This window comes from Mustela nigripes, chromosome 17 (genome assembly GCF_022355385.1).
Source record: "Mustela nigripes isolate SB6536 chromosome 17, MUSNIG.SB6536, whole genome shotgun sequence".
Lineage (NCBI taxonomy): Eukaryota > Metazoa > Chordata > Mammalia > Carnivora > Mustelidae > Mustela > Mustela nigripes.
The window spans coordinates 27,681,848-27,709,757 of record NC_081573.1 but is presented as its reverse complement, the minus strand read 5'-3'; the positions used below and the strand labels follow the sequence as shown (position 1 = coordinate 27,709,757).

At 53.4% G+C, this 27,910-nt stretch overlaps 1 protein-coding gene across 1 annotated transcript in view; it reads right to left on the bottom strand.

Annotated features, from left to right (window-relative positions):
* The window catches only part of NKD1 (NKD inhibitor of WNT signaling pathway 1), an 83,448-nt gene extending 74,130 nt beyond the window's left edge, over positions 1-9,318 (bottom strand). Inside the window, exons 1-3 of the mRNA XM_059381446.1 lie at positions 9,138-9,318; positions 8,974-9,006; positions 8,131-8,264 (exon numbers count right to left, since the gene is read on the bottom strand). Of these exons, the coding sequence (XP_059237429.1) occupies positions 8,131-8,264; positions 8,974-9,006; positions 9,138-9,162 (192 nt within the window). The 5' untranslated portion in view covers positions 9,163-9,318. The remainder of the gene's footprint in view (positions 1-8,130; positions 8,265-8,973; positions 9,007-9,137) is intronic.
* Between the last annotated feature and the right edge of the window lie 18,592 nt (positions 9,319-27,910).

Here is a 27,910-nt window from a genome sequence, read left to right as displayed (position 1 = left end):
TATCTGTGGAAGGCACAGCCACCCAGATGAGGGCTGAGCCCCATTCAATGTTCTCAAAGCACCCAGTACTCCTCCTCCGAGATACCCATCACAACTTAAATTGTGTCATTTGTTTTTAAAAATACTTCTCTTTGTTGGAGGGGATGTGGAGAAAGGGGAACCCTCTTACACTGTTGGTGGGAATGCAAGTTGGTGCAGCCACTTTGGAAAACAGTGTGGAAATGCCTCAAAAAATTAAAAATCGAGCTACCCTATGATCCTGCAATTGCACTACTGGGTATTTACCCCAAAGATATAGATGTAGTGAAAAGAAGGGTCATCTGTACCCCAATGTTCATAGCAGCAATGGCCACAGTTGCAAAACTGTGGAAGAAGGCAAGATGCACTTCAAGAGACAAATGGATAAAGACGATGTGGTCCATGTATACAATGGAATATTATGCAGCCATGAGAAAGGATGAATATCCAACTTTTGTATCAACATGAACAGGTCTGGAGGAGATTATGCAGAGTGAAATAAGCCAAGCAGAGAACGTCAATTATCCCATGGCTTCACTTACTTATGGAGCATAAGGAATAACATGAAGAACATTGGGAGAAGGAGAGGAGAAGTGAGTTGGGGGAAATCAGAGGGGGAAACGAAACCTGAGAACTGGACTCTGAGAAACAACCTGAGGGTTTTGGAGGCGAGGGGGATGGGAGGTTAGGTGAGCCAGGTGTTGGGTATTAAGGAGGGCACGTGTTGCATAGAGCACTGGGTGTGGTGCATAAACAATGAATTTTGGAACACTGGAAAAAAAATTAAATTACAAAAAAAAATACTTCTCTTTTCCTACTAGAGTATAAACTCCATGAACACAAGTGCCATGCTTCGCGGGCGCAGCGAATGTTTACCAGGCCCAAAGTAGGTACACTATGTCCACTCCATGGAGAGGAAGGACTATCTGTGGATGACTAAAATGCGTTCATGGTTGCTAAGTTATAATAAATGATTTTATCCTACTTCATAGCTGGAAAACCCCAGGCCCAGAGAAGGGAGGTGACGCCACGCCACCATGGCCTCCTCTGTGGGTCCTCTGAAAGGCATGAGCCCCCCACCAGGCCACGCACACAGGGCGCTGCCCATGTGGCTCAACGAGTTCAGAAAGTGAAGCCCAGACCCGTCCCTCCAAACGAATGCACAACCAGGGCACCCCCAGGTGGCCACAGCCACCTCTCTGGGGCCAGGGCTGACCCGTAGCGGGACCCGAACTTTCCTCGCAAAGCCTCGTGATGGTTGTCCCCACGGACAAACAGCCTCCCACTGCGTCCCCCCATGAAGTTATCAAAGAATTACTTATGTCTCTGCAAGTGCTTGTTTGGAAAAGCTTCTCCGCCCCACCTGGGCTTGGCAGGAGGGGCAGCATCCTTGGGCCCGCCCTTCGGGGAGTGATCCGGCTTTTCCTCCAGCCCCTGAAGGCTCTCGGCCGTTCTTCATGTGGAGAGTCTGAGGCCAGCCATAAAGAAGCAGGCAGCCTCCCAGGATAAACGGAGCACGGTGACATCAAAGACCGCCTTCCAGATTAAACAACTGAGGCCTTCAGCTCTCTCTGGCGTTTCTTCCAGGATATTCTGGGCTCCTGCCTCAGTTCTCCCTCAGATGGAATGGCAGACATTTTGTTTGTGAGAGTCTGAATTTTTTCCTTCCTCAGGGGCGAGGGGGAGAGGGAGGAGGCGCGGGGGAAGGCAGGGTGGGGAGGGAGAGAGCGAGAGGAAGAGAAAGAATGTCTGTGAGAGACAAGAGCCACAAAAAAAGAACATGTGTGAGCGAAAAAGAAAGGGAAGTCAGGGAGGCAGCCGGAAGCGCCTGCTTTGGAATCCAACAAGCAACCTAAAAATTCCAAAAGTTTCTAAACCAAAGCACACTGCGAACCCACAGCCAGGGAGGGAGGCAATAAGAGCCCCTGAGCTGGGATCTGTGGCTGCCTGGCTCTCCAAGGCTAGCAGATCCCTTTGTGGGCCGGGGCACCGGCCCCTTCACCAGAGGGTCCCTTGGCACTCCTCTTTCTCAGACACATCAGGTAAACCAAGGCAAGGGACCCTCTTCCCTCAGGAACCATCCCTGTGGTTGGCTTGTTACTACTCCTCTCGCCCTTGGGGTGCCTCTCTCTGCCTTGAGTACAATCCAATCCCACACCGCAGGCCCCCATATCCTACCACCGCTGGGCTTCTGGCCCTTCAGCGGACCCTCCTCTCCACGCAGGGTAGCAGGGCCCACCGATCCATCCCAACACCTGGAATAATGCCCCCGAGTCCCCAAGTCCATGACGCTCTCCATTCAGCAGCTCCATGAGCATGCTGCTGGCTGGGGCAGCAGGCTGAACACCCACCCGGTCCCTCCACCTGTCTCGGGAACGGGTAGCTCACATGTGCCAGGGGCCAGTAACGCACAGGACTTTTCAGAAAGCCTGAGCACCAGGAGAGCTCTGTGGGCCCAACACGCTGTAAGCCACTTGAAGTCCGCTCTCCCAACACAAGCAGCACCGAGTTCCCAGGGACAATGTCGAATCCCGGGCCTCCCACAGGTACTCTGTGCACGATTACCAACTTTCTCCTCCCACACCCTCTTCCTCAGGGCCTCTCAGCTCTCTATTTAAATGCCACCTTCATTCAGCTTCCCCCACGTACTCCAGTCTGTTGATGTCCTGATTCCTTCGTCTCCTTTAAATCAGACTAGAAGCCATGGGAGGGCAGGGACCACAGCTCGTTTAGGTACCCTGTATCCTCGATGCCTGGCCCAGCTAGGGATTTCATAACGAATAACAATTCATTATATATCATGATTAATAGATGAGTGCCTGACAACAAAGGCCTGGTCCCACTCTTCCTTCTGCCTGAGGAAGAGGATCTGGGAGAGAATGAGGCAGGGATGGTGCCCTAATCGATCTTCATTCATTCATCCATCCAGCAAAGACATCATAAGTCCCCACCACGTGCCCTCGGGCTAACGCAAGGAAGATGTATTCCCGTGAAAGTAATTCTTTCCTTGCTGACTTTCCATAGACTTTTTTTTTTAAGATTTTATTTTTTTAATGTATTTGAGAGACAGAGATCACAAGTAGGCAGAGAGGCAGGCAGAGAGAGAGCAGAAAGCAGGCTCCCTGCTGAGCAGAGAGCCCGATGTGGGGCTCGATCCCAGGATCCTGGGATCATGACCTGAGCCGAAGGCAGAGACTTTAACCCACTGAGCCACCTAGGTGCCCCTTTGTAGACTGTTTTAAGCACTCATAGGGATGGTTGGGTCCCTGTGGGTCCCTACTGGAGCTTCTTGGCGCAAGGAGGAGTCCTCTCTGCCCATCCGGGGCCCACCCTCTCTCCTCACGTTGGCCATCCCCACTGGGTGAGGGGAAGCACCATTCCCCCGAGTTCTAGGACCTGGGAGACATGCCAAGCCTGCTTCCTGGTTCAGCCTCTCCCTGGGTTTATTACATACAGTTTGTACGAAATGTGAAAGTGCAGGGGCTGTTCCTGAATTCAAGGGACTAGAACATGCATGGGCCTGACTCAGGAGAACTTCTTTCCCAAAGAGAAGTTCCGAAGGCAGGATGAGATGCTCCTCGAAGTCTCCCAGAGACCACATCACAGAGATTTATTAAAGCCTTGCCCACCACCCGCCCTCCAGAGGAACCCGGCCTAATTGAAAGCCAGAAGCCCCAGCTGGCGCTTTGCCCAGCTCGGGCCTCCCCAGTCTCTCCCCGCACCCCCACCCCCGGAGTAAAGAAAGCTGCCAGGTGGGGCTACAGAGCTGATCCTGGGTGCCACGGGCAGAGGAGACCCTCCTGGAGAACCCAAAGATGCCTCCACCAACCTCAAAGCAAATCATCTTCTAATTCTGAAAACACCAAATATTTAATTTATGCTTTACCTCAAATGTCAAGTCTACGTCCCGGCACATAGCTTTAAAACCACGTAAGGAGGCCTAACGCTTTCCATATGGTGAAGACATGGGGCCTTTTAATTGTGCCAACTGGTATCATTCAAGGGTGATTCCCCTGGAATCTGGCAACTGGGGCAGCAGCTGGGCCAACAGCCAGCCTCCAACCCCATCACCCAGCCCTGCATGGCCTCGCGGGCTCCGACACAGCCTGCGCCCTCCCAATCTTCCCCAAACATCAAAATGCACTAGGTGCCCCATAATTAAATTACCAGCCTGCAGGACAGCCACCTTCAACCCCGAAGCAGGTTTGCCAGGCCCGCAGCTCTCCGCCCCATTCCTAAGGCAGCTCTGCTAAAAGAGCAAAAGGGCCAAACCCGGGGTTGGGGGCAGGTGGGGGGATGGGGGGGTGTGCGGGGCATGGCCTTAAACCTGGTCTTACACATTCACATCGGTGCCCACAGGTACAAAGCTCGGAGCACAGGGCCCCCAGTTTCTCCTTGTCCAGGCACGCTGCCATCAGCTTCTCCACGTCCCCTACACGACTCCATCCCTCTACCAACATTTTCCAATTCACCCATTATATTCTAGGACATTTTCCAGACCCGGTATTCCCGATTGGTGTTCTCTCATAACTGCCTGTTACAGCTTTGTGTTTACCACTCCTTCTTTATCTCTTTGAGATTATTAGGCTTATTGAAACTTCGAAGTGTCTATTGCATTGCTGTCCGGCATAGAAATCGTTCACTTCATTGTTCGTGGCTCAGAGTACTTGGACCTGTCCCCATCCCTCATTATTGTTCTCCTCTGAGCTCCCCGAGTGCTTGAAGCCCCGCCCTCAGTCCGTGTCCATCCAAGTGCATCTACAGTGGACGGTGGGGCAGGGGAGGGAGGAAGCCTCTGGATTCATCATCTGGGCTCCCATCTCTGCCCAACCTGTGCCTCAGCAAACCTCCTAGTATCTTTCTCCCTTTTGAACTCATTTTGAAGGGTCACTTGCCATAACCTCGCCAGGGCTGAGGATATTATTACACCCATTTAGCAGATGAGCTTAGATAAAATGGCTTATAGGAGATGGTGAGCTCTAGTGGCAGAGCCTGGCCTCATTTATTTTCATGCTCGGGATGGCAGGCTTAGGTTAGTGCCAGCAAAGTCACCCTCTCCCGCCCCAGGACCTTCCAAGCAACTGGGACCCACCCTAAACATTGACTAAGCTACTCAGACCGGGTCAGGAAGGAAGAGAGCCAGCAGGTGCCCCTCCTGCTCCTGCCGGCCCACCACCGGCCTCTTCCCAAAGTACTCAGCAGCTGGTCAGCATGCTGCTCTCTGGAAATGAGTAAGGGAAGAACCCTCTGGGCAGGTGTTCTAGCACAGACCTTTGCCACTCGTGGCCCGGTTCTCTAGAAAGTGCTTCCGAAGGAGAGAGAAAGACAGAGTCCCCATCAGCCGGCTCGCAACTTTATAGGGTTAGGAAAAGGAGTGAGACAATGTAAGCAAAGTGCCTGACATCCACAGGAACTTAATAAATAGTGATGTTCATTGCAGTGATAATAATGCGAGTTGAATGAACCACTAATGGGCCTCCAGCCACTTCAGTGAAAGGCAGGCAGAGTGGAGACAGAGACCGTCCATACGCCAGGCCTAGGGCTGCCGGAGGGACCTCTGCCAGCCCCCGGCATCCAGCAGACCTTGGAGCCCACACCCTACCTCCTGACGATCTAATGGAAGAGCCTATACAGCCACCCTTTTTGCCCCACTGGGAATCACAGAAATTAACCTCAGCAGGAGGCTGCCCACTGCTGTCTCATTCAGTGTTTCTCCTAAACTTCGGGCATTCCGTTTCCACAGTCACAGTTTTGACCACTTGTACTTAATAGTGTGCTCGGAATCAACTTTCAACGCCGTCTTTCAATTTAGCTTCATCCTAAGTGATAATATCATGGGTTTGATGTCCTAGTTATTATCTTTTCCGGCAACAGAAACGCTTGACTATTAAGATAACAAACATTCCTTCAGGCACCACCTGAAATCAGTGCACAGGCCCCCCCCACTGCGCAGCCTCCCACCTTGGGCTTCCCCTGACCTCTCCCAGGGTGGGCTCGTCATCCCCACCCCAGCAGATCTGGTGGCTGGGCCAGGGCTGGTAGGAACCCCGGTGTCCAGGTCCCAGTCCCCAAAGCAGAACTCCCCAGGAAGCAGAGTCTCCCTCCCCCTAGTATCTTGGATGAGGCCCGCCCTCCACCACCCAACATATGTCACACGGATGGCTCTGCCTCTCACATCTTCAAACATGTTTTGAACAAACATTAATGACCCCTGAGTGTTTCTCTGAGAGAGGGGGTGAGGAAGGGAGGGGGAGCAAGCACCACCCCATGCTGTCCTCAGCTGGGGGAAGAAAACAGGCAACAAAATTCCATGACTTCACCAAAGCCACAGACTTCAGCTGGGGCCCCCTCCCCACCCTCCCTCATCTCCCCCAATGGCAACTTTTACTGGTTCGCATTCCTCTTGCTGGGAATACTACTATTTAATTAAAAACGACAGACTTTTGTTTTCTTCTCCTTCCTTCCTCCTCCCTCCCATCCTCCAGGACTGGATGCCAAGGAGACCCACCAAAAACATGCGGGTAACATTTGTTATGGCTTTGAAGATAAAAGTCAATTGAAGTAAGCCCTCGCTGTATTTCAAGTTTCCCCTAAAGCATGGAGCAAGCTGCCTGGCAGTTGAGGAAAGGAAAAAAAAAAAAAAAAAAAAAGAAAGAAAGAAAGAAAAGAAAAAGGGGGACTGCAAATAAATGTCATTCTGCAGGAATACTTTGTAAAAATAAACAGGCTGAAAAAACCCAAAACTTGATTAATGGAAATCCACTCAGTTGGCCTCTGTCTTGAGCTGCAAATGCATTTGTTCGTATAGCTAAATCGGATCATTTTCACCAGGCTTTAAATAAGTAAGTAGATCAAAAACTATAAACGGTGAGGGAAGAAAGGGAAGTTTGTAGTTCTGTTTCTAAAGGGCCCCAACTGCAGTGCCCCCCACCCAGCTAGTTTTGACCTTTCCTGGGGGACAGCAGCTCCAGTGCCAGCCCAGCCAGAAGAGGAAGAAAAAGGAAGAAGAGAAAGCCCCCCAGCTAAGCGAGGCAATGGGAAGAGGTGCGATGGGGGCTTCTTCCAGATGCAGAAATTATTCCATACATGCACAGGCGTGGACTTTATCGCCAGGCTCACCTCCCAGCACCAGCCCCTGCAACTAAGCGACCAGCCCAGGTGCCACGGCCCCAGTACCAGAGAACGTACACACACACACACACACACACACATCTGAATCTGAAACCTCCACAGGCCCCTCCCCAGCCCCATGGACAAGACCAAAGAACTAACCAGACCTGAGACTCAGTCTGTTCCCCTCTAAGTTTAAAAAAAAAAAATTAAATGTCACATCAAAAAGTTGATTCATCCTTTGATCCTTGGCTTGCTCGAGTTCCACGCAGACCATCTGAAAGCCCCGTGCAGAGTTCCCGAGCTCCGAGGACATCTGTGAGCACCAGTCCCAGGCCAAGAGCTGGGGCTGGACTCACTCACTCCCCTGTCTCATCCACCGCTCCCCCAGGAACAGCTCCAACCCCAGCAACCTACTGGGGGAAGGCTCAGGGTGGGCCCTGGCGACAGCAGCAGGAGAGCCGCTCTCTCCGTGTGGGCCAAGTGAAGAGGTACCAGGTCTCAGTGCCCCCCAGGCTCTGCTACCCAGATCACAGCCTCTTCTACTGGGCTTCCTGACTGAGCAGATGGAGTGATGAATGCCACAGACACTTGGAACACATTTGAAGGCCAGCACAGTCCCGTCCTCCACCCAGATGCCTTCCCTGTCTTCCTAGCAAGCACACCCCCTCTAAATCCACCTTTGAATACTGGCCACAGAAACAAGGTAGAGAGGTCAGTACAGGCCCCCAAACCCCTCCAGCACACACAAGCTTCCCCACATACCAGACCTGCACCACCTCCTCACCTAGGACTTTTCCCTCCCCAGACAGCCCTCCACTGCCAGCTGGATGGGAGACCGACACCCTAGCCACCTCTAAGGTTCCCCAAGACATGTTGGTGGGGCAGAGGCAGCTGCAAAGGGACTTCAGGACTTAGAAGCTGTGCCGAGAGGGTGCCAGAAGTTGGGGTTGGTTGGGTAAGGAGACCCGTCTCGGGCTGAAAGGTAGGTGAGGATCGTACCCGGGTTCCTCTGCCAACCGTGTCAGCCGCGCGCAGCTGTCGGGGTCCAGAGCTACCGCCGGGGCAGCGCTGCCTCCCGATCCACTCCTCGATGCCTTTCCGAGCCCAGGCGGCGCTCACGGCGAAGCTGTCACCTGGGGCGGGGAAGACACGAAGCCCCTGAGTCTGGCCCCTGGGCCGAAAGTTACCCGACACAGAGTGGGCGCGGCAGAGACAGCGGGGACAAGATGGGGGGTGAGCGCCGGGGCACCATCCGGGAGAGAGGGACGCAGGTAATCGGAAGAAAGGGGTTCAGCTAAGCCTCAGGGGGCAGAGACCCAGATGGGATCCTAAAGGGGGAGCAGCACCCTGGAGAAAGGGTGTGGGGATCAGAAGAGGCAGCGATAGAGGCAGGACTGCTGAGGAGCGGGGCGAGGGTCGGGTGCAGTGAGCACGGGACGGGTGCACGGAGCACCCGGGGATGAGGGGAAGAGGGAAACTGGGGGTGAGAAGAGGAGCGCAGTGGGCGCAAGAGCCCAGCTCTCGGGAGAAGGGACTGAGGGCCCGAAGGAGAGGGGCAGGATCTTGGGGGAAGGGGCTTAGGAGTCTGAAGAGAGGGCTCAGAGAGCGCGGAGGGCGAGGACCGCAAAAGGAGGGGTTGGGGGTCAGAAGAGAGAGCACAGGACGGCGGTGGGGCAGAAAGGGGGGCGCGAGGACTGCTCCCGGAGCGGGTTTGTGGGAGCGGTGGCCAGAGCTGGGGGTGGGGGTGGCCCTGGTAATAAGATCCCGCGGGCTAGGCCATTCCGCCGCGGTTCGCGGTGCTTCCCCGTCCATCCCCCCGGTCCGTGCCCCGCGCGCCCCTACCTTCCGGACTCTCCCTGCGCTTGCACACGGCGGCTGCAGGCACATCGCGCGCGGCGGCGGCGGCGGCGGCGGGAGCCGGAAAGAAAGGAGAGGCAGAGAGTTAGCAATCGCGGGGGCGAGGGCGGCCGGGGCCAGGGGGCCGGCGCGCGGGCGGGGACACTGACCCGGCTTGGAGTGAAGTTTCCCCATGCTGGGGGCGCGGCGGGCGGGGGCGTCCCTAAGCCATGCGCTCGGCCCGCGGGGCCGGCGGCTCGCCGCGCCGCGCCTCGCCTCGCTCTCCTCCTCCCGGAGCAACCCCGAGCCGAGCGGAGCCCGAGGCGGCGCCGGGACCCGCTCCTGCCGCCGTCGCTGCGGCCCGACTGACGCCCGGGCGCGCCGAGCCCCCAGCCCGCCGCCGCGGCCCGCGCCTCCCCGCGCGCCCATTGGCCGGGCGCGGCTCATCAAAGGCGAGGCGGGCCGCGGAGAGGGCGGGCTGGGGGCGGGCTGGGGGCGGGCCGGGGGCGGGCCGGGAGGGGCGGGCCGGCGGGCCGGGGCGTGGCCAGTCGCCGCGGGGCCGACACAGCGCCCCCCTCCAGGCTGAGGTCTTCAGCTGGGCGCGGGGTCGGCGGGGCGGACAGGTCCAGGGACCTGCACCCGGAGACCCAGGGACCCGGGTGGGGGAAGGGCCTCTGTCCAATAGGCGTAAGCGTATTGGGACAAACACCCTCCCGAGTCCTGTCTTCTCTGGAACAACCGCTGCCCCTCGCTAACAGTACCGTGCCTGCCCTCCGCTCTATTTTTCCTCGAAGAGGGCCAGGCAGGAATCGTGTAGGCTCCAATTTACAGGTGATGTAACTGAGGTCGGGAGAGGAGACGCGGCTGCTGCGCTGCCCCTTCTCGATCTTAGCACGACCTGATTTTTGCAGGAAGTGCTCGCGGATTACTCGCCCCATGCTCCCACTCCGCCCCTCTAAGTTTTGATCTGGGATCCAAGAGGAGCTCCCACCGCGCCTCGAGCGGGTTGTGGGCCCAGCCCACTCCTGGCAGCTGCAAGTGTCCGAAAGCCACGAGTTGCCAGCCAATCGCTCGGATGCCTCATGCCGGGGGCCCGTGGGTGCCCTCCCGGGGTCGAGGCTCGCTGCCAGCTGCGCGGCCCGGAAGGGGGTAACCGCTGGGTCTTTGATCCTCCTCGGTTTCCGCTCCCTGCCGCAGCTCGCCAGACCCAAGGGCTTGTTTGTTTTGTCTGGGGAAGTCTCTGCGGAGGGGAGAGCGACATCAAGGGGTTCCACCCCACCTTTGTGGTTCTCAGGGAGAATGACTGCCCCGCTGGGGACACCGCGGGCTTGTTAAGTTCTGCCTGGTACAGGGCGGCCTGGGCGTGGGAAAAGAAAACCCTGTGCTAAGTAGTGAGGATCCCGGCTCTGCCCATGGGACTGACTTCACTGCGTGAGCCTCAGTTTTCTGATCTGTAAAATGGAGGCTCAAGTCTTCCCTTTTTGCCAGCTCCTTGGAGCGGCCGTTGCCCAAGAAAGATAATGTAAGCAACATGTGTAAAGTTGAATTTACTAGTAGCCACATTTTCTTTTTAAGTGAAAAGAAACAGGGATTAAAAGCAGCACTTACAACGATGAGCACAGAATTGCTGAATCACCGTATTGCACACCTGAAACTAATAGAGCACTGAATGTTAATTACACTTCAATAAAGAATTTAAAAATAAAAGGAAAAATTTTTAGAAGCTTGTTGAGAACACCAAAAGAAAAACATACAGGCTATCTCGCTCATCAACATAGAAGAAAAGTAAAGAGAAACTTGAATGAGATTAACTTGAATAATACATTTTGTCTAACCCAATACCCCCCCAAAATATTATATTTGCAACATATAATGAGATATTTTACATTCTTTGTTTGGCTATTTGAAATCTGATGTGTTTTACACTTAGAGCACATCCCCCACCTAGACTCACCACATCGCAAGAGATCAATAGCCACGTGTGGCTGGTGGCTGCTGTGTTGGGCATCACAGCTCTGGATGTCTCAAAAGGACATTGGGACCTGCGGGGGCCTCGGAGTCATAAATCTCTTAAAATGTCTCACCTCACAGTGTCTCATCAATGTCTTAACTTCCACCGTCCTAACTTCATGTTTCACACACCCTCGTTGGTGAAAATGAAAGCTAATCTTATAAGCAGGTATATTAATGCTGTTGCGGGCTGGTTTCATTGGAGGAGCACTTGGACTCCCGACAATAGTGTTTCCGGTCATTTTATAGCACGCTTCTTTACCCAGACCTGCTACATGCCCATCATCCAAAGTCATGGCTAGCCCTCCCAACGACTCTCTGCTCCGACACAGGCCTGGACTTGTTTTTACAAAGAAAGGAAATCACTAGGCACAGAGAGGTGAAGTCACTTGTCCAAGGTCACACAGTGAGCCAGCGACTGTGTTCACTCCACGAGGCTGGCCCAATATAGTCTCAACCTTGCATCCCATAGTTAGAGAGTCCTTCATCTGGAAACATACTGAGGAAGTGTCAGGTGGGTACAGACAATGTGAGGATACTTCAGGGAACATTCCGAGACATTCGACCATGCCTGAGGGCACCTAGCAACTAGACAGATGTCGCTAAATATCCCACAGGGCACAGAATAGCCCTCCAAAACAAAACACTATCCGGCCCCAAACGTCAATATTGCCAACATGAGACCCCTCTACCCCCCAAGCTGTAGGAAAACAAAAAAGCAGAGCAGGATAACGGGAGTCAAGAGTAGGAGGGAGGTGGGGGGTTCGAGCGTTTGATTCAGAGAGCGGGAGCTCTCCTGCAAACCCCTCCAGAGGAAACCACATTCTGTTGGGGTTGCTGACAGACTCTCTCACCCCCCCACCCCCCATCCCCGTGCCAGGGTGCATCGAAATCAAAGCAGGAACCCTTGCGCGTTCTTTCTCACAGTGCTCAAAAAGTTGGTTACTTCCTTAAACCAGTCATGGCTTTCTTCTTTCATGAGAAAAAAGTATCCCCTCTCCCCTTTGGGAATTTCTTTTTACAGTTCAAAAAGAGATAAAAGCAAGAACTAACACTCCGCAGTTACCAGTTTGAGTCTTGAGGGAAGTAAATCCCAAATGTCCAGCCCAGACACAAAGGCCTCCCCTCCACCTTCAGCCTGGCCCTTCCCAGCCGGGCAGGCGCCGGGGACTTGCTGCTGCCGCTGGAATCGTGACACCAACCCCCCCCCAACCACCACCACCAAGCTGGCCCTGGGGCAAGAAACCAGAGAGGTGGGCCTCGTGGTGAAACCTTAGCCAGTCCAGGACTCCGGGGAGGGGCTCCCTGGACGCCACCAGACCACCGTCCACCTGGGGCAGCTTTTCGGCCTGCGCCGGCTCCCCGCCCCACAACTCACTGTCTTTTTATGTGTTTTAATAATTTATCTGGCCCACTTCTTGGGCTGAATACTTACAGTGACACATCTTTTTCTTTGAAGATTTCCTATCCTTTGGGGGAGGAGAATGAGAAAGGATGGGAAGGAAGAGATAAGAGGGAGAGATTATAACAGAAACGGGTTTCATGGGGCTTGAGATTTAGCAAGGCTGGTTTAGGTGAAATCTGTTAGACGTGGAGCCAGGAGGGTTTTTTGTTGTTTTTTTTTTTTCCTTTTAAAAACCACATCACCCTGGTTGGCCACCCCCACACCTGTCCCCAGGTTAAAGCTGTCGGTCTCTGGCTCCCTTCAAAGGCCACTTCCTAGAGAAGTCCTCCTGACCTTCCAACCTGAAGAGCTCTGACCACTCTGAATAGCCCAGCTCCTCTCCCCTGCCTCTGGGCTTGGCACTCCTTATTTTATGATGAGGGCCCCTGCTGCTCCTACTTAGGAGTCTGGGGTCCTTCAAAGACGGGGTCTTGCCTGACTGACATCTCTGAATGCTGTACCTGATACTACCTATAGGAGGTGCTCTGGACAGAATGAGAGGAACCCATTCAGTCCCATCGGTGGGGGCGGAGTGGGGGGGCGGGTAGGCGTTGTCCCTGAGAGGATGGGGTGCTGCCAAGAATATGCTCTGAGATGTACTGAAGAAAAATTAATGTCCAACTCTGCTGATGCCCCCTTGGTCCCTGGGATGCTTCATTCCACAACCCCCACTGAGACGTGGCGTTGCTAAGGAGCCTGGAAACCGAGTTTGGGGTGAGGAAGGGTGAGTTGAACTAGTCTGCATGAGAAAGTCACAGGAATTTGGGAGATGGCAACCAGGAAAGGGAAGAAACATGTGTCCAGGGGACCAGAGAGTATGGGAGAAGGACACTAAATCTGAGCCTTAAGAAGGGGCAATCCAGGGGCACCTGGGTGGCTCAGTGGGTTAAAGCCTCTGCCTTCAGCTCAGGTCATGATCTCAGGGTCCTGGGATCGAGCCCTGCATCAGGCTCTCTGCTCAGCTGCTTCTTCCTCTCTCTCTCTGCCTTTCTGCCTACTTGTGATCTCTGTCTGTCAAATAAATAAATAAAATCTTAAAAGAAGAAGAAGAAGAAGAAGAAGGGGCATTCCAGGAAGATCAATTACTTTTCAGGACAGTGAGGTCTAATGTGCAATTGACAGTGGTCACCGGCCCAGCTCTAGGTTGGGATCGTCCTTTGTTACTCCAAACTGTGAAATCCTAACCACATGTGTGGCTTCGTGGCACAGGCCAGAAATGAAGGAATGAGCCCAGCATAGATCATTAGAGGGCAACAGGCTACAGGGCATGGAAATGTTCATCGGGAGGGAAAGATGGGAGACGGATGCAGCCAGGAGGAACACCAGCTCCAGCATCAGTTCCCGGAGACGAGGCAGAAGAGGCTGGCCTTCCCCCAGAACAAGGCGTGAGGTCCCCAAGCCATTCTATTCAAGTCTTACAGGAGGCACCGTCCCCAAAGACGGCTACGCTGCTTGAGCCTAAGTGTTGGTTGAACTGAATTGAATTCTTATGCCACCAGCTTCTCCCAGATCCGGGGTGTTTTATTTTTATTTGTTGGGGGGGGGGGCGATGGGAGAGAGAGAGCATGAGCAGGGTAAGGCACAGATGGAGAAGCAGATTCCCAGCTGAGCAGGGAGCCTGATGAGGTGCTCAACTCCAGGACTTCAGGATCATGACCTGAGCCAACAGCAGAGGACTGAGTCTCCAGGCATCCTTGGGGTGTTTTAGCAAGTTCAGAGCACAGGCTTCCCCTGGAGGGAATGTGAGAGGGATAGAGCCAGCCTGGCCCCACCATGCTGCTCCTTGGGAGACCCTGCTCTCTCTCCTGCGAATCCCTACCTCTCAGCCTTCCACTTTGGACTGCCCTGGCTTAGCTGAAAGGTGACAAGCTCCTTTTCTGCAGGACTTGCCAGAAACTTCAATGAGCATCTAAGCTTTCTGATTCTTCCAGAGGAAGACATCCTAAGCGGTGGTTCTCAAACTCACCGACCTGGGGAACCCATTTTAGGAAGTTGGAATGCAAACGCGTGTTCGTGGCATACCCTTTGGGAAATGTCAGACTAGACTGCTTCTAAGGTTCCTTCCAATCTGAGATTCCAAGTCCTGATCCAGGGAGCTTGCCTAAGATGGTGGCAGGAGGGGAAGTCAGTGAGGACAGAGCCTGTGTGGGATGATCTACGCACCCACATATGTCTATGGTGTGCACTTAGCATGTCCCAGGATGTATGCGTCCATGACTAGGCCCCTGAGCCATCGGACACCCGTTCCACATGAGGCCCCACAGCCTCGGTTTGAGGCCAGAAGGAAGAGTGTCACTGTAGATAAGCTCGTGGTCAGTTTGCCTGGCTCACTGGCCTTCTCTTCTAGCTAGTTTCTTCCCCCTCCTCCCCCTTGTCCCCCTCCTTCTCCTTCTCCCCACCCCTTCCCCCTCCATTGCCTTTGCCACCACTGCCACCTTCTCCTTCCATCCCACAGAGCACAGCTTCCGCGGGACCCTGCTGCCCCAGAAGTACCACACGACCCCTTCGCTCCTCGGCCACAGCTGGCTGGCCACCCGACGCATAAGCCAGCTCAGTCAGGACTCTTTGTGGGATTTGAATAGAGAGGCCCAGGGTCTGGGGTCCTCTGGCTGGTGGTCTCCAAAATCCAAGAGCTCCATAATTCCTGGGGCGGCAGCAGCTGCCTGAGGTCTACGTGGGCTAAGGAACAAGCAAAACGAAGCCGAACTCAAAGCAGAGAGAAGCAGAGAAGAGAGGGATCCACGGACAGACTCTCTCAGTCCCTCAGACAGCCTGTTCCCAGCTCCTAACCTTGTTGCTTCGGCCTGTGTGTTCTGACCGTGGGTCCCTGACAGACCCTTGGTCCCCACCCCTTTCCTGCAGCGGAGTCAAACAGCCTAGAGGAGGGTTCCTTGGAATTTATCATGCTTATGATTTCCCTGAGATTGTGGGAAAACGCAGTGTGGGGTGGGACCTGAGAATCTGCATTTCTAACAAGCTCCCAGAGGAGGCTGCTGCCGCTGGTCTGTAGACCACATTCAAAGCTCAGGGAAGTTACGCGTTCTCAGCAACTGCCAAGGTTTATGACTTGCTTCGTCACTAAGTAGCAGTACTTGGAAGGAAAGAGGGGCAGAAGTCAGGGAGAAGGAGCCCGAGAAATAAAGGTGTTTTTCTTTTATGAATAAAATCATTCAACAAAGATCTGTTGAAGGTCTAATTTATACCAGGCTCTTATGTTAACCAAACAGACGAAAACAAATCCATGAAATAATAGATGGTGTGTCTATGGGGAAAAAAATCAAGTGGGAAAGAGGGAGAGAAAGTACCAAGGGAGGGGTTGCAATTTTAGGTAGAGAGATTGGAGGGTAGTCTTTGAATAAAAACTTGGAAGCAAAGAAGGGAACCATAGAGATGCATAAGGAAGCCACAGGGTAAGCAGGTAGGTCCAGGTGGGAAAAGAGCAAGTGCCAAGGTCCTGAGGCAGGGACATGACATGAATGTTTCAGGAACAAGGTAGGCTATGGCTCTGAAGCATGGGAGAATGGGAACGGGGTGTGCAAGGGGGAGGAGAAGATGAGTTTGGAAGGTGACAAGGATCATCATGAGAACCTTGTAGGCTTTGCCAAGGGCTTCAGCCTTACCTGAAGGAAATGGTAGTCATTAGAGACCTATGACCAGGAGGGCTCAGGCTGCTGCCTTGTGAGCAGAATGTGGATTAGGAAGCAGCAACAGGAGACCTGGCAAGAAGGAAGGAGACCAGTAACAAGGTGACTGCAGCCTCGTTGTTGTGACAAGATGGAGGCTTACACCTGAGTGATAGCAGCCAAGGAGGTGAGAAGTCAGCTGTGACCATATCTGGAAGTCAGAGACAAGGAGGTTAACTAACACAGTGGACATGGGTTGAGAGAGAAAGAGGAGTTATGGAAGATGCCAGAGTTTTTGACTTGATCCACAGGAAGGAGGCAACCTACAGGGGCAGCTGTGTGCGGAGCGGGTAAACTCTCAGGCTCAGTCTGAGCACGTTGCTCTGAGAGGCCTATTGCACAGCCAAGTGGCAAGGTCAAGTCGACAGGTGGATCCATGAGCCTGGGGGTCAGAAGCAAGCTGCAGACTGCAGAGATACACCTGGGCCTCATGAGCACATAGACGGAACGTAAAGCCTGACATTAGAAGGGATCCCCTGGGGAGTGAGTGTAGACGGAGAACAGAATTGAGTCCTGGGACCCTGCCAAGTTTAGGGGTCGGCAAGCGTCTCCTTAGAATCCAGCACCGCCTCGACCTCTTCACCTCCATTCAGTCCTTGCGGGCTCCCCTCCCTTCTCTCAGTGTAATCCTTCTCATACCTGCTCACCCCTGCCTGCATGGCCCCCCAAGCTGGCAGATTCCTGGCTCAGCCTCTGAACTCTCAAAGCACTTCTTTGTTCCAACCAGCCCCAGAGATAAATGAGACAATGTGTGTGAACCGCTTAAGGCATCCGGCAGGGACCCCACTCTCCCTGAGTGGCGGTCACCACACCGCACCACGCCCTCCACGCTGGGGTCTGGCCCTACGTCGGTCGTGTCTGGGCCAGCCTCACCACCACACCTGGCACACAGTAGGGGGCTTTAGAAATGTTTGCTGTAGGCAGGAATGACAGCACAGGGACCCATCTGACCAGAGGTGACACTGTCCTCCACGGCCTCTCCGGGCCCTTCTCCGAGCCCCTCCCACATCATTTTTATTTCTTCTGACTCTGTGCCCAAGAGGTCACTTCCCCCACCCCCACCACCCCCTCCCCCCCGCCACCTCCCATCGCTCCAAGCAGCTTCCACTCCCAGCCGGGGCAGGGGGACAGATGGAGTCTGCCACTGGGGCACGGGCCACTATGGTCCCTCCCCTCTGAAACCACAGGGATGAAGGCTTTCTCCCCATTTGCATCTTCCCACAGCGGCTGGGGCTACATCCTCCACCTGGCGCCTCTTTTAACATCATGATCTGCGGACTTCTCTGGGTGACAGGGGTCTTTGTGCTGGGCGCCCCTCTCCAGCCCCTCCCTCTGTCCCTGGGTTCCGACTCTGGCCGGCTTCCGTCTGCACAAAGGGACCATTGAGAGGCAGGCGGTGGGACGCCGCCTTTGATCTGGGGTTCTAATAACGCGTGTATGTTTGAGTCCCTAAACAATGCAGCAACCTCGCAGGATGGACGGAGGCAGAGGAAGGACCAGAAGGTCCACAGGACGGTGACCCTGGAGGCTGGCTTGTGAGCCTTGGCCAGCACATTTGAGAACATCTCTGTAGATTGTCCCCAGTAAGGTACACCCATCACACAGAGGAAGGCCTTGGTACCTTTTCGTATGACAAGCCAAGCTCTGCGAGGTCACGGGCACAGCAACAGGGGTGGCATAGAACCAGGACTCACAGGGTCACCAGGAGAAGGTGGAAATCTAAGGGCAGGGCTTGGGCCAGGGAGGCCCAGTGCCATCAGGCCAGCCTAAAGGAATGGCTATAGCTCAACCCCAACTCCTTCCCAAGGTCCCAGGATTGCTCGATCTTTGGATTTTTCAAGAGTAGCTGGAAAGCCAAGTTTCTAAACAAAATCTTCCCCCTCTTTTTAAGTTGGCAATTAACTTTTTAAAAATTTTCAGTATGGCTGCAGGCGTTATGAAACAGGCCTGCCTGCTGGAACCCAGCACTGGAGACAGGGAAGGTGTCTGGTAGGAAGGCAAGCACTCAGACCAGGCCCCAGGCTCTCTCTAAAAGGGAAAAATTGTAGGGAGGCCAGTCTGGCGCCTGCTGCTGATCAGTGTCCCCCAGATACCCTCATGGTCCTTAATGTTAGTCCTCCAGTTCCCTGGCAAATGAGTAGCAAGTTCCTCCAATGTGCCTGGACTGGGCTTGGCAGGAAGGATGCAGAAATTCTTCAGAAAGGCCTCCTGCCTGCCCTCAAGTCCAGGCCAGGAGAAAAGTGTGAGAAGCAAAACTGTACTGAGGACCCACAGTTGCCAGGCCCTGTGTGAAGGGCTCTATGCATTTTGTTATCTCACACCTTCCTTACACACCCCCTGGAAATGAAGGGACTGTGATGATCATTTCCACTTTATGGATGAAGAAGTGGACTCAAGGAGACTAGCAGAGCTTCTCAACCAAGTTCAAGAGACTCGATCCCCCACTGCCTGCTAGCCAAGCCTTTACATGTGGCCACACTGTACCCTGTCTCATGGACTGCAAGATGGGTCCCCCAGGTTTATGCCACATACCACCTGGAGTTGTGCAGTGTATAAACTGGGCAACTGTACATGCCAACCAAGTAAGCATTCATCAAGGTATATGTAAAGCCCTGGGGCTCAGCCAAGGAAAGTTGAGTCTGGGGACAACCCCCGCCCTGCCTTTTGAGATCCTTCTTCCTGGCACAAATCTAGCTTCTGATAAAGAAACAAGTTCCTCCTTTGCCCAGATCTTCTGCTTTCTAGGGGTACCAGAGAAAAACAAAGACCATGCAGAACATTAGCACTTCCTGTCTCCCATATCCACCCTCACTTCTCTCATCTGTAAATGGGGCATGCAGGTTGGAAATGAACACACCAGAAACAACTGGAGAGGGGCTCTAGGTTATCCGTGGTGGCTCTGCCTTCCTCAACTGCCATTTGGGTGACCTTGGCCAGTACTTGTCCTCACTTTCTCCCTCTGTAAAAGGGTATACAGTACCTGGCTCAGCGTGGGCTCTCCATGGGCACTGGCCATCACTAAAGCTTATCATCGTGACTATCATCTCTATGATCCCCTCTCTCCACCATGGAACGATGCTCGGGGGGAGGGGGCCAGTCTTCCCTCCTACATAGGGACTTGCATGACTCCCCTTTCACTTGGCATCAGGCCAACTTCCAAAAACCCACGAAGGTGCACATCACAGCGGATGTTTCATGTTTGCAACAGAGGGGCAAGGTGACCGAGCTCCCACACCGTGTGAAGAGAGATGGAGCTGTGACCGCTATCCTTAGACGCTGTGCCCCAAGAGCAAGGGGCCAGGGGCAAGGGCCAAGCCTCCTCCATCCATCGCCGCCGCGTTTCCAAGGAGGGCCCTAGCCATAACCTGTTACCCAAGGCTAGAAGTTCAGGCCCTGGGAGAATGGAGCGGACCCAGCAAGAAAAGTGGAGAAGAAGGAGGGGCTGAGAACAGGGCCGGGAGCCCCTGACCCCTCTTCTTCCTGCCCCTCCCCTAAACATGAACTGCCTTTGTAAGAGCCGGCTATCAGGCACCCAGATGGTCCAGGAGGACATACGGAGGACTAGCAAACTTGCAAAAAGTTCTTTGGCCTCACAGAAAACAATGGGAACAAAAGAGCAGTAAGTAAAGGTTTTACACAGAGGAGAGCTCTCAAAACCAGCACAAAATAATAATAATAATAAATAATAATAATAATAACATAAAAACCAGAGCCCCTGCCACTCAAGTTAGTGTCCTAATGCACATATAACATTCTGGATATCCCTAACTCCAGGCAAAAATAATCCAAATTTAGGGACGCCTGGGTGGCTCAGTCAGTTAAGTGTGTGCCTTCAGCTCAAGTCATGATCCCAAGCTCCTGGGATCGAGTCCCGCAATGGGCTCCTTGCTCAGTGGGGAGTCTGCTTCTCCCTCTGCCTCTGCTGCTCCCCCTGCTTGTGCTCTTGCTCCCTCTCTCTGGCAAATAAATAAAATAAAATCTTTAAAAATAATAATAATTATTATTATTATTCTAATTTGAAAAAATTGTTAATGCCAATTAAAATGCCAGGTTTTCTGCTCTTAAAAATTAGCAACCTGGGCTGGCATCTGGAGGGCCAGTGTCGGGGTGTCTGCTCTCTCCCTGACCTCCCATCCAGACCCCCTTGAGCGCTACCATCGGGCCAGTTCCATGGGGAACTATAGGGTCTCAGGGGGCCTCGGGGGGCTGTGATCTCTCTCTACTATTCTGCTCCCTACTGTCTCCACTCCAGGCTCCTGCTAAGCCTTCGATGCTGGCCTAGGTGTCCCATCCTCCTCCGTAAGCCAGCTGCCAGCCTCCACATTAACCCCCAGCTGGAACCCTGGGGAGGCCTCACCTCCAGCCCCAGTGAAACAGATAGTTCTGAAGGAATTCTGGAACCAGCTGTCAACATACTAATAGGGAAAGAGGCAAGGAGACGGGTTTTTGCATGATGAGCTGGACCTGGATCCTTCCCGCTTTCAGGCAGCCTCCTCCCACAGATCAGTCCCCAAGCAACTTCTGACCAGAGGACCAACCCCATGTGGCCAGCGGAATCTGTGTGGCAACAGACTATCTACACTGACCACCCCCTTCATCTCACGCTAAACGCTAAGTCCAAGGTGTCCCACTGTGGGGCTGGCATCAGACTGCCCTATGCCTCGCAGGGGCCAGGTACCACCAGACAGACCCAGTGTCAGGGAGATGAGGTACATGGGAAGTGTCACCGTGCACGCAAACAACCACGACCAAGGTGAATCGTGAGCCAGCTTGTGGAAACACTTGGCTGAGAGCCTGGCAAAGAGACATGTGATAAAAGGGGCTCTCATTATTATTAATATTGTGAAAGCACTAAAAAATAATGTTTTCTTTAGCACTTTTCAGTTGTAAATGGCAGTGACAAAGCCCACCTGAAACTAGCCCAAGCAGAAAGGAATTTTATGGGCTCCTGTAACCCAGGTACTGGGAGAATAGATCACAAGTACCTTCAGACTCGTGACCTAACAACCTTGTGTCAAGTGTGAAAACAGAATTGTTTTTCCCAAGCTCAGGAGAGAAAAATCCTGGGGAAGGACTCTGATTGGTCCAGCATCGGTCATGTGCACATTTCTAAACCAATCATTACAGGAGTTTGGTTGGTCCAACCCTGTGGCCCAATGGAGTTGACTGGCAGACCCAGCCCTGACCACACTGCAATATTGGATGGGAAGGAACAAGTCCCCCAAAGGAAACAGGGCAACAGGGAGTCATTATCTCACTTGAGGAAGGCAGAATGTCCTTATAACTCAACCCTCTGATGTGCAAAACTCAGCACCTGTCAAAAAAGTATTGCCCCCACTTTATGGATGGGAAAAGTGAGTCTCAAATCTGTACAAAACTTGCCCTAGGTCATGTCATCTATAAGTGGGGGCCCTGGGACTCAGTCTAGGAGTGTCTGCCTCCATAGTGTTCCTTCTATCTATTCCCTATGCAACTGACATAAGGAGGAGAAAGACCTTGGTGGCACAGGTGACATGGAGACCAGAAGCCACAGGTCTGAAGGAAAGCTGGCTTGGAGAGGGAGTCAGAGGATGAAAAAAGAAAAGAAAAATCTATAACATTCTCTACCCAGATTCCCCTCCAAGGCTTGGCCTCAATGTTCAGGAAGAGGATTTTTGGATTTTTCTACTGGTGAGGAGAACCATAAGACATCCTTCTCCACATGGCCCTGGGCCTCCAAACACAGAGGGAAACTGTGATAGGGGCATTGCCATCAGGAGTGGCCCCCTGGAGCAGTGGCACCACTGGGAAGAGGCCAGTGCTGCCCTTGAGGGAAAATCATTCCATCTCCAACAACACCTGCAAGATCTTCAATCCTCAGGATAATGACAGGCCTTCCATCTCCTGGGCCTGCCCCTGCTACATCCTTGTCTGGCTTCTAAAGCTCTCCTCTTCCAGGAGCGTCCAGCATTTCTCTTTTTTCCTCTTCTCTGCTACCCAAACTCACCTGTCCTGTGTCCTCTTCATTTGGGGGCTCTGTGAGAAGCCCAGCTCATCAGACTGACGGATGCCTGCCAGAGTGATTGGGGGTGTCCCAAGCAAAGACACCAATCACCTTTGGCTCCCAGGGAATCCATTTAATGCATGATGGTGGGGCCACTCCATGTGATGACCCCAGAGCTGACTCCAGGGTTCATAGGGGCCACCCTGACAAGCCTTTAGGGCAAGGCTTTCTGGGCACCTCAGTTCTTCCTTCCATGACCAAAAAGGTGCCAAGTCCTGACAATTCTTCCTAAATGTCTCTTTCATCTGTGTCCCCTCCCTCCACACTGCCCCTGCCCAGGTGCAATTGATTGAAGATGGACAGACTTGTCACTCTCCCTGTGACGCAGACTACTTATTTTCCCGCTGAGTCTGGGGTGGCCTGTGACCATTGAACCAACAGAGTCTGGTAGAAAGATTCTGTACAAGTTTTTGTTTTCTCCCACTTAGAATGTCCCAGAACATCCCACTTCCAGAGCATTCCTTCTCAGAACCTAGCTGCAATGCTGGAAGCCCATGCCACCCAGAGTGGTCCTGTGTATGTGTCCATAGACAGCCCTTGCTGAGCTTCTGGGGAGAGCCAGGAACAACTGCCATTTTTGATGTCTAACATAAGAGAGCCCCCAGATGACTGAGGTCCCTGTCTCCATCGCACAGAGCAGAACTACCCCGCTGAGCCCAGTCAACCCCCTAAATCACGAGAGACCATTTAAACGATGACTGTGTGGAGCTGCTGAGTTATATGGTGGCTTGTGACCCCACAGAGAGACCTGAACACCATCCTCAAGCTTTCCTGATCTCTTCTGGTTCAGTAGCAACCAGATGCTCCCTGACTGATCTCCTGGCCTCCATGTCCATCTGTCACTCAAAGCTGTTTTCCAAGTGCAGGACTGGTGATGTCCTGCTTCTGCTCAAAGCCTTCCATGGCCTCTCATTGTCCCAAGCAGGAGGACATTCCCCTGGGAGTGCACACGAGAAGGATCAGCGCAGCTTTTTCCAAATATTTCACAACAAAGGCTTGGAATCAGGGCTTCAGACTGTGGAAACACTCCTGGTGTGGTAGATGAAATGATTTGTCCCCAGTTCTCCCCTGTCCACTTTCACATGATTCATGGTGAACAAATGAGGCTCTCCCATACCCAGGAGGTTGGACTCGGCTGTGTCATTCATTTTGCCCAATTGAATATGGGCTGGGCTGACACGGGGCCTGTTCCAAGCCAAGGCCTTCAGAAGCATTTCATATTTCCACTCCTCCTCCTCACACTTCTACGATCCACCATGAAAGAGTTTGCCCCAGAGAGCCTTTCAGCCTGGGTCCCATAATGAGAGACATGCAGAACAGATACAAACCCCATCCCCAGCCTGGCTCAGCCCATCCTAGTCAAATCCATCAGTGTCGCACCAGCTGTAGGGAGAAAAATAAATCTTTGTTGTGTGATCTCGTGTAGCATACAGATAATGAACACATCAGGTGATTCAGAAGCTCATCCCTGATTAAGAACCATGGGCCTAAAGGATAAAGTCACAAATGCTTACTTAGCCTGGTGTTCAAGACCTTCCGCAATCAGTCTCCCACCTCTGCCCGACCTCATCGCCTCACTTTCTCTTCCGGACCAGTTGAGACTCTTGAGTGTTAAAACAGAGTCTAACCATGACTAATCCTAACAGAAAAGGGACTCACAGGTAGCTATAAAATCAGACTGAGAAAATAGGCAGAAAGCAAGTAATGTCAGGCAGCTGGGACCAGTGCCAGAAGATGCATCACTGGGGAACAGACGGCCACTGGCTCCCTGGACTCTGGGCACGGGATCCTCAGGCCACAGCTTTGCAGGGTGGGAACATTTGGCTCCCCCTGCTTCTTTGAAGAGGAAAGCATCCCATTGGATGCTATACACTAGCCATTAGATGAGAAAGAACAGATAAATGAAGCCTAAAGATGATAGAGTCAAATGCGAGGCAGCCCCAATCCCCCCCTTAAATCTTCATACTCTTTACAAATATGTAAACTCTTGAACTTGTTCTAGTACATAGGAAGTGCCATGTGAATGTTTCTCAAGAAATATTAAAATATTCTAGAAGATTCTAGAACATTCCAAAACCTTCTTCTAGGCCATGAACTAACTCAGGCCCTTTTGATTTCCCTTTCCTGATATGGTAAGTTCAGATCCTTTCTAGGTCGGCTCAAAACCTACCCCTTCCCTGAGGGGCCTTCCCTGATCTCCAGGTGGAAGTGGCATCTCATGCCTCAGCACTCCAACATGCATGGTCTGCCCGTCTTTTCTGACGCTGAGCAGCACCTGGAGTCACCTGTGAATCTGTGAGGCCTGAGGTCTTCCCAGTGCTGAGGCCGGCGCCTGGTGCCTGGTAGGTGCTTAGGAGGCATTTGGAAGACACCTGGGCAAGAGGCCTTTTGCCACTTGTGTAACTCTACACCCTCAAAACGCGAGCAGTGGGAATACCGCTTGACCCTGGGCCAGTGCATCTGTGCAGCCTGGCCCAGCTCAGAGCCTCCTGGTGAACTGCAGCAGTGCAAAGGGCCTCTGGGTCAAAATCCCTCATTCCTCAGGATGGGATTTCAAATAACCACTCCCAGCTTCTGAGCTGAGCACACTGATTCTCCTATTCAGAGGTGCTTTGCAAACTGACAGTTCCAAGAGGAACCTCCTGGCACCAGACTAGGTGAGCTCTGACCCAGAGAACAGAGGCTGCTGGGCCCACCCGGGTCCCTTCTCCAACTCATCCATTAAAATCATTTCCAGCTTCAAGTCTTCTGTGCAAGTATGAAAGAGCCTGCTGAGGACGGGGGTCCACCTGCCTCCCTTCAGACCCCATTACCTGACCCCTGGTGTGCTCTGACTCCCGATAGCCAGCACCTGTATCTCATGGCTGGCGAGCTACCTTCAAGGGACTAGAGAATTCGGCCAATACCCAGCAGAATGAGGAAGTCACTCTCCTGGCTCTTTTGCTCCTCTGTAATTCTGAGGCATGACTCACACATCTCCAGAGCACCCATGGGTTTGGGGTGGGGGGGGTGGGGAGCCTGCATGAGCCTCTGGGGGTCTTTGCTTGGTAGCTCATCCTTGCTGGATATCACATCCCTGATATCACACCCTTTCTTGAGTATCTGTGCGCTGGCTGACGCTTTCCCTTCCCAGCCCACTGCCCCACTGCCCCACATCCCCCACATTCCCTCCTCTTCGGAGCTGCTTCTGGGAACCCAACCTGAGAGGGTAGAGTGGGAGGGAAGCTACAGTGATGAATATCGCCCCCATTGACTGAAGGCCACACTACCTCATCTCTGTCATCCTCTCCACAGCGAGGAATTTGTATCCCCTTTTTTTTTTTTTTTTTTTTTTTTTTATTTGACAGAGAGCGATCACAAGTAGGCAGAGAGGCAGGCAGAGAGAGAGAGGAGGAAGCAGGCTCCCTGCTGAGCAGAGAGCCTGATGCGGGGCTCGATCCCAGAACCCTGGGATCATGACCTGAGCCGAAGGCAGAGGCTTAACCCACTGAGCCACCCAGGCGCCCCTGTATCCCCATTTTAAAGGGAAAGAAATGGAATCTCAGAGACGGTAAGTCACTTGCCCACGGGTACTCAGCGCTGGGCCGAGATTTTCTCACTACTATGTGTACCACCTCCCATTAGAAAGATGCACCAGGGGGATGCCTGGGTGGCTCAGTTGGTTAAGCAGCTGCCTTTAGCTCAGGTCATGGTCCCGGCGTCCTGGGATGGAGTCCCACATCGGGCTCCTTGCTCTGCAGGGAGCCTGCTTCTCCCTCTGACTCTGCCTGCCACTCTGTCTGCCTGTGCTCACTCTCGCTCACTCTCTCTCAGACAAATAAATAAATAAAATCTTTAAAAAAAGAAAGAAAGATGCACCAATAAGGTCTACACACATATCTGTAAGTTAAAACTTGAGAATAAAAGCCATGAACAACCCATGAAATAAACACGGGGAATGACAGCGTTCATCCATGGGGGAGATTGAAGGGGAGCTAGTGAGGTTTTTGTCCTTCAGGCATAAGTCCCCCTCTTTCCCCCATCAGCCTCTTGCAATCCAACTTTCTTTCCCCAGACCTGGCCCTTGAACTTAGAAGGTGGAAGTTGGCTGCCACCAAAGTATCAGGTGACAGATATGTATGTCTCGGTGTAAGCCGGCTTGCGTGGGATTTTTGCCCCTACCGCCGCAAGGATCTTAAGAGATGCATAAACGAGAAGGGAGGGTAAAACCCCTCCCCAGATGGGCTTCCTTCATGTATCTCCTTCTGTTCATTCTTCTCCCGGACAAGTTTGCTGAATTTCTTCCCTATGTCAAGTCCACCAGCGCTTTCCCAGGTGACACAGGAGGAGGAGCTGGGTGGTCAGCTCAGGTAGGGGTCCCCTGGCATGTCCAGGGGCAAGCAGGCTGGGTGCCGTGGGCTGGGGGAGGAGAGCCCCTTCTGGGGCCACCCCTGACTCCCCATGTGCCCTTGGGTAAGAGTCCTCCCTCTCTGGGGCCTGGTCCCCTCGCAGAGAATGAGGGGCCCTCTCTAAGGTCCCTTTCAGATCTAACAGGTTCAGGTGTTTGGGGTAAACACGAGGGCCTGTGGCCCAGATCACGTGTACAGACCGACCCGCGGGGCAGAGGCAGCCATGCCAGAGTAATGCGGCCACGTGAGCTTCTCTGGACTTTCTCCTCAGAATCTCCTGGAGGGTGGGAGCCCAGAGATGCCACATTTTCCTCTCCTGTGCCTGCATCACACCCACCGGGGCAGAAATGGTGATCGGAGCCCCAGCATCTCTGCCCATATTTGTTTAAGGACTAGAACAGCCACGGGGCTAGAGACTCGGTGGTCCAGCCTCCCTTGCCACTCAGGGTGGCCGTGCATGCCGGGGAGGTGAGCAGAGGAGACGTGAGCCTGCCCTTCACCAGGTCCTCCCTGAGGGTGGAGGGCTGGGGCACGAACAGGGCATCCAGATCCGGCTTCAGCCACTGGGGGTGGGCAGAGAACCCGATGGAATTGGCTTGGGCCCCAGACCCACTTTTTTTTTGTTTTTACAAGCATGTAAACATACATGTCCGTGTGCACGAGCCCACACACTCAGCGGCTGGCAATGGATTTTCAAAAGGGCATTTAAGTATCAAAAAGAAAAAGGACATCCTCTCAGCAGAAAGGAAAACCCATTACACGGAATGCATTTAGACTTATGAACAACCCACGGCATTGTCCTTCCTTTTCGGGTCCTGCCAAGGCCCGGGGGCCGATGTTGGCAGGGAAGACTGATGTGTGGAAACAGCCTCAAGCCTGACACACCCCTTTCCTGTATAAATGAGAGCAATTCGGACCCAAAGGCCTGGGCGCTAGCGGGGGGGGGGGGGGGGGGGGCACATGGCTAGAAATGGTTCAAGGAAGCTGGGCCCCGGCTTCTCCTTCAGACAGGGCACCAATGGGCAGGAGCACATCCGGTGAGCTCTCGCAGCCATGGCCCCTCCCTGGAGAACTGGGAGCAGACAGAGCAGCCCCTATGCCAGCCTCCTGGGAACATGTGCTTGGAAGTAGGCTGGGTCAGAAGCAGGTGCAGAGCTCAATCCCCTGATGAGGTTCCTGGGGAATCCGTTTTCTTCTTCAGCTAGGCAACACTGCCTGGCCCCTGCCCAGCTCCCTTTTCCCCCCAACCCCTACCCCCACCTGCACCCTCCCGCGTCCACTGTCTGGGGTGCTTTGTAGAAGCCACGCCTACTCACATCCCTCTCTTGTGTGCAGCACACCCGTATGTGTGTGACAGATATGGGTGTGCAAGCAT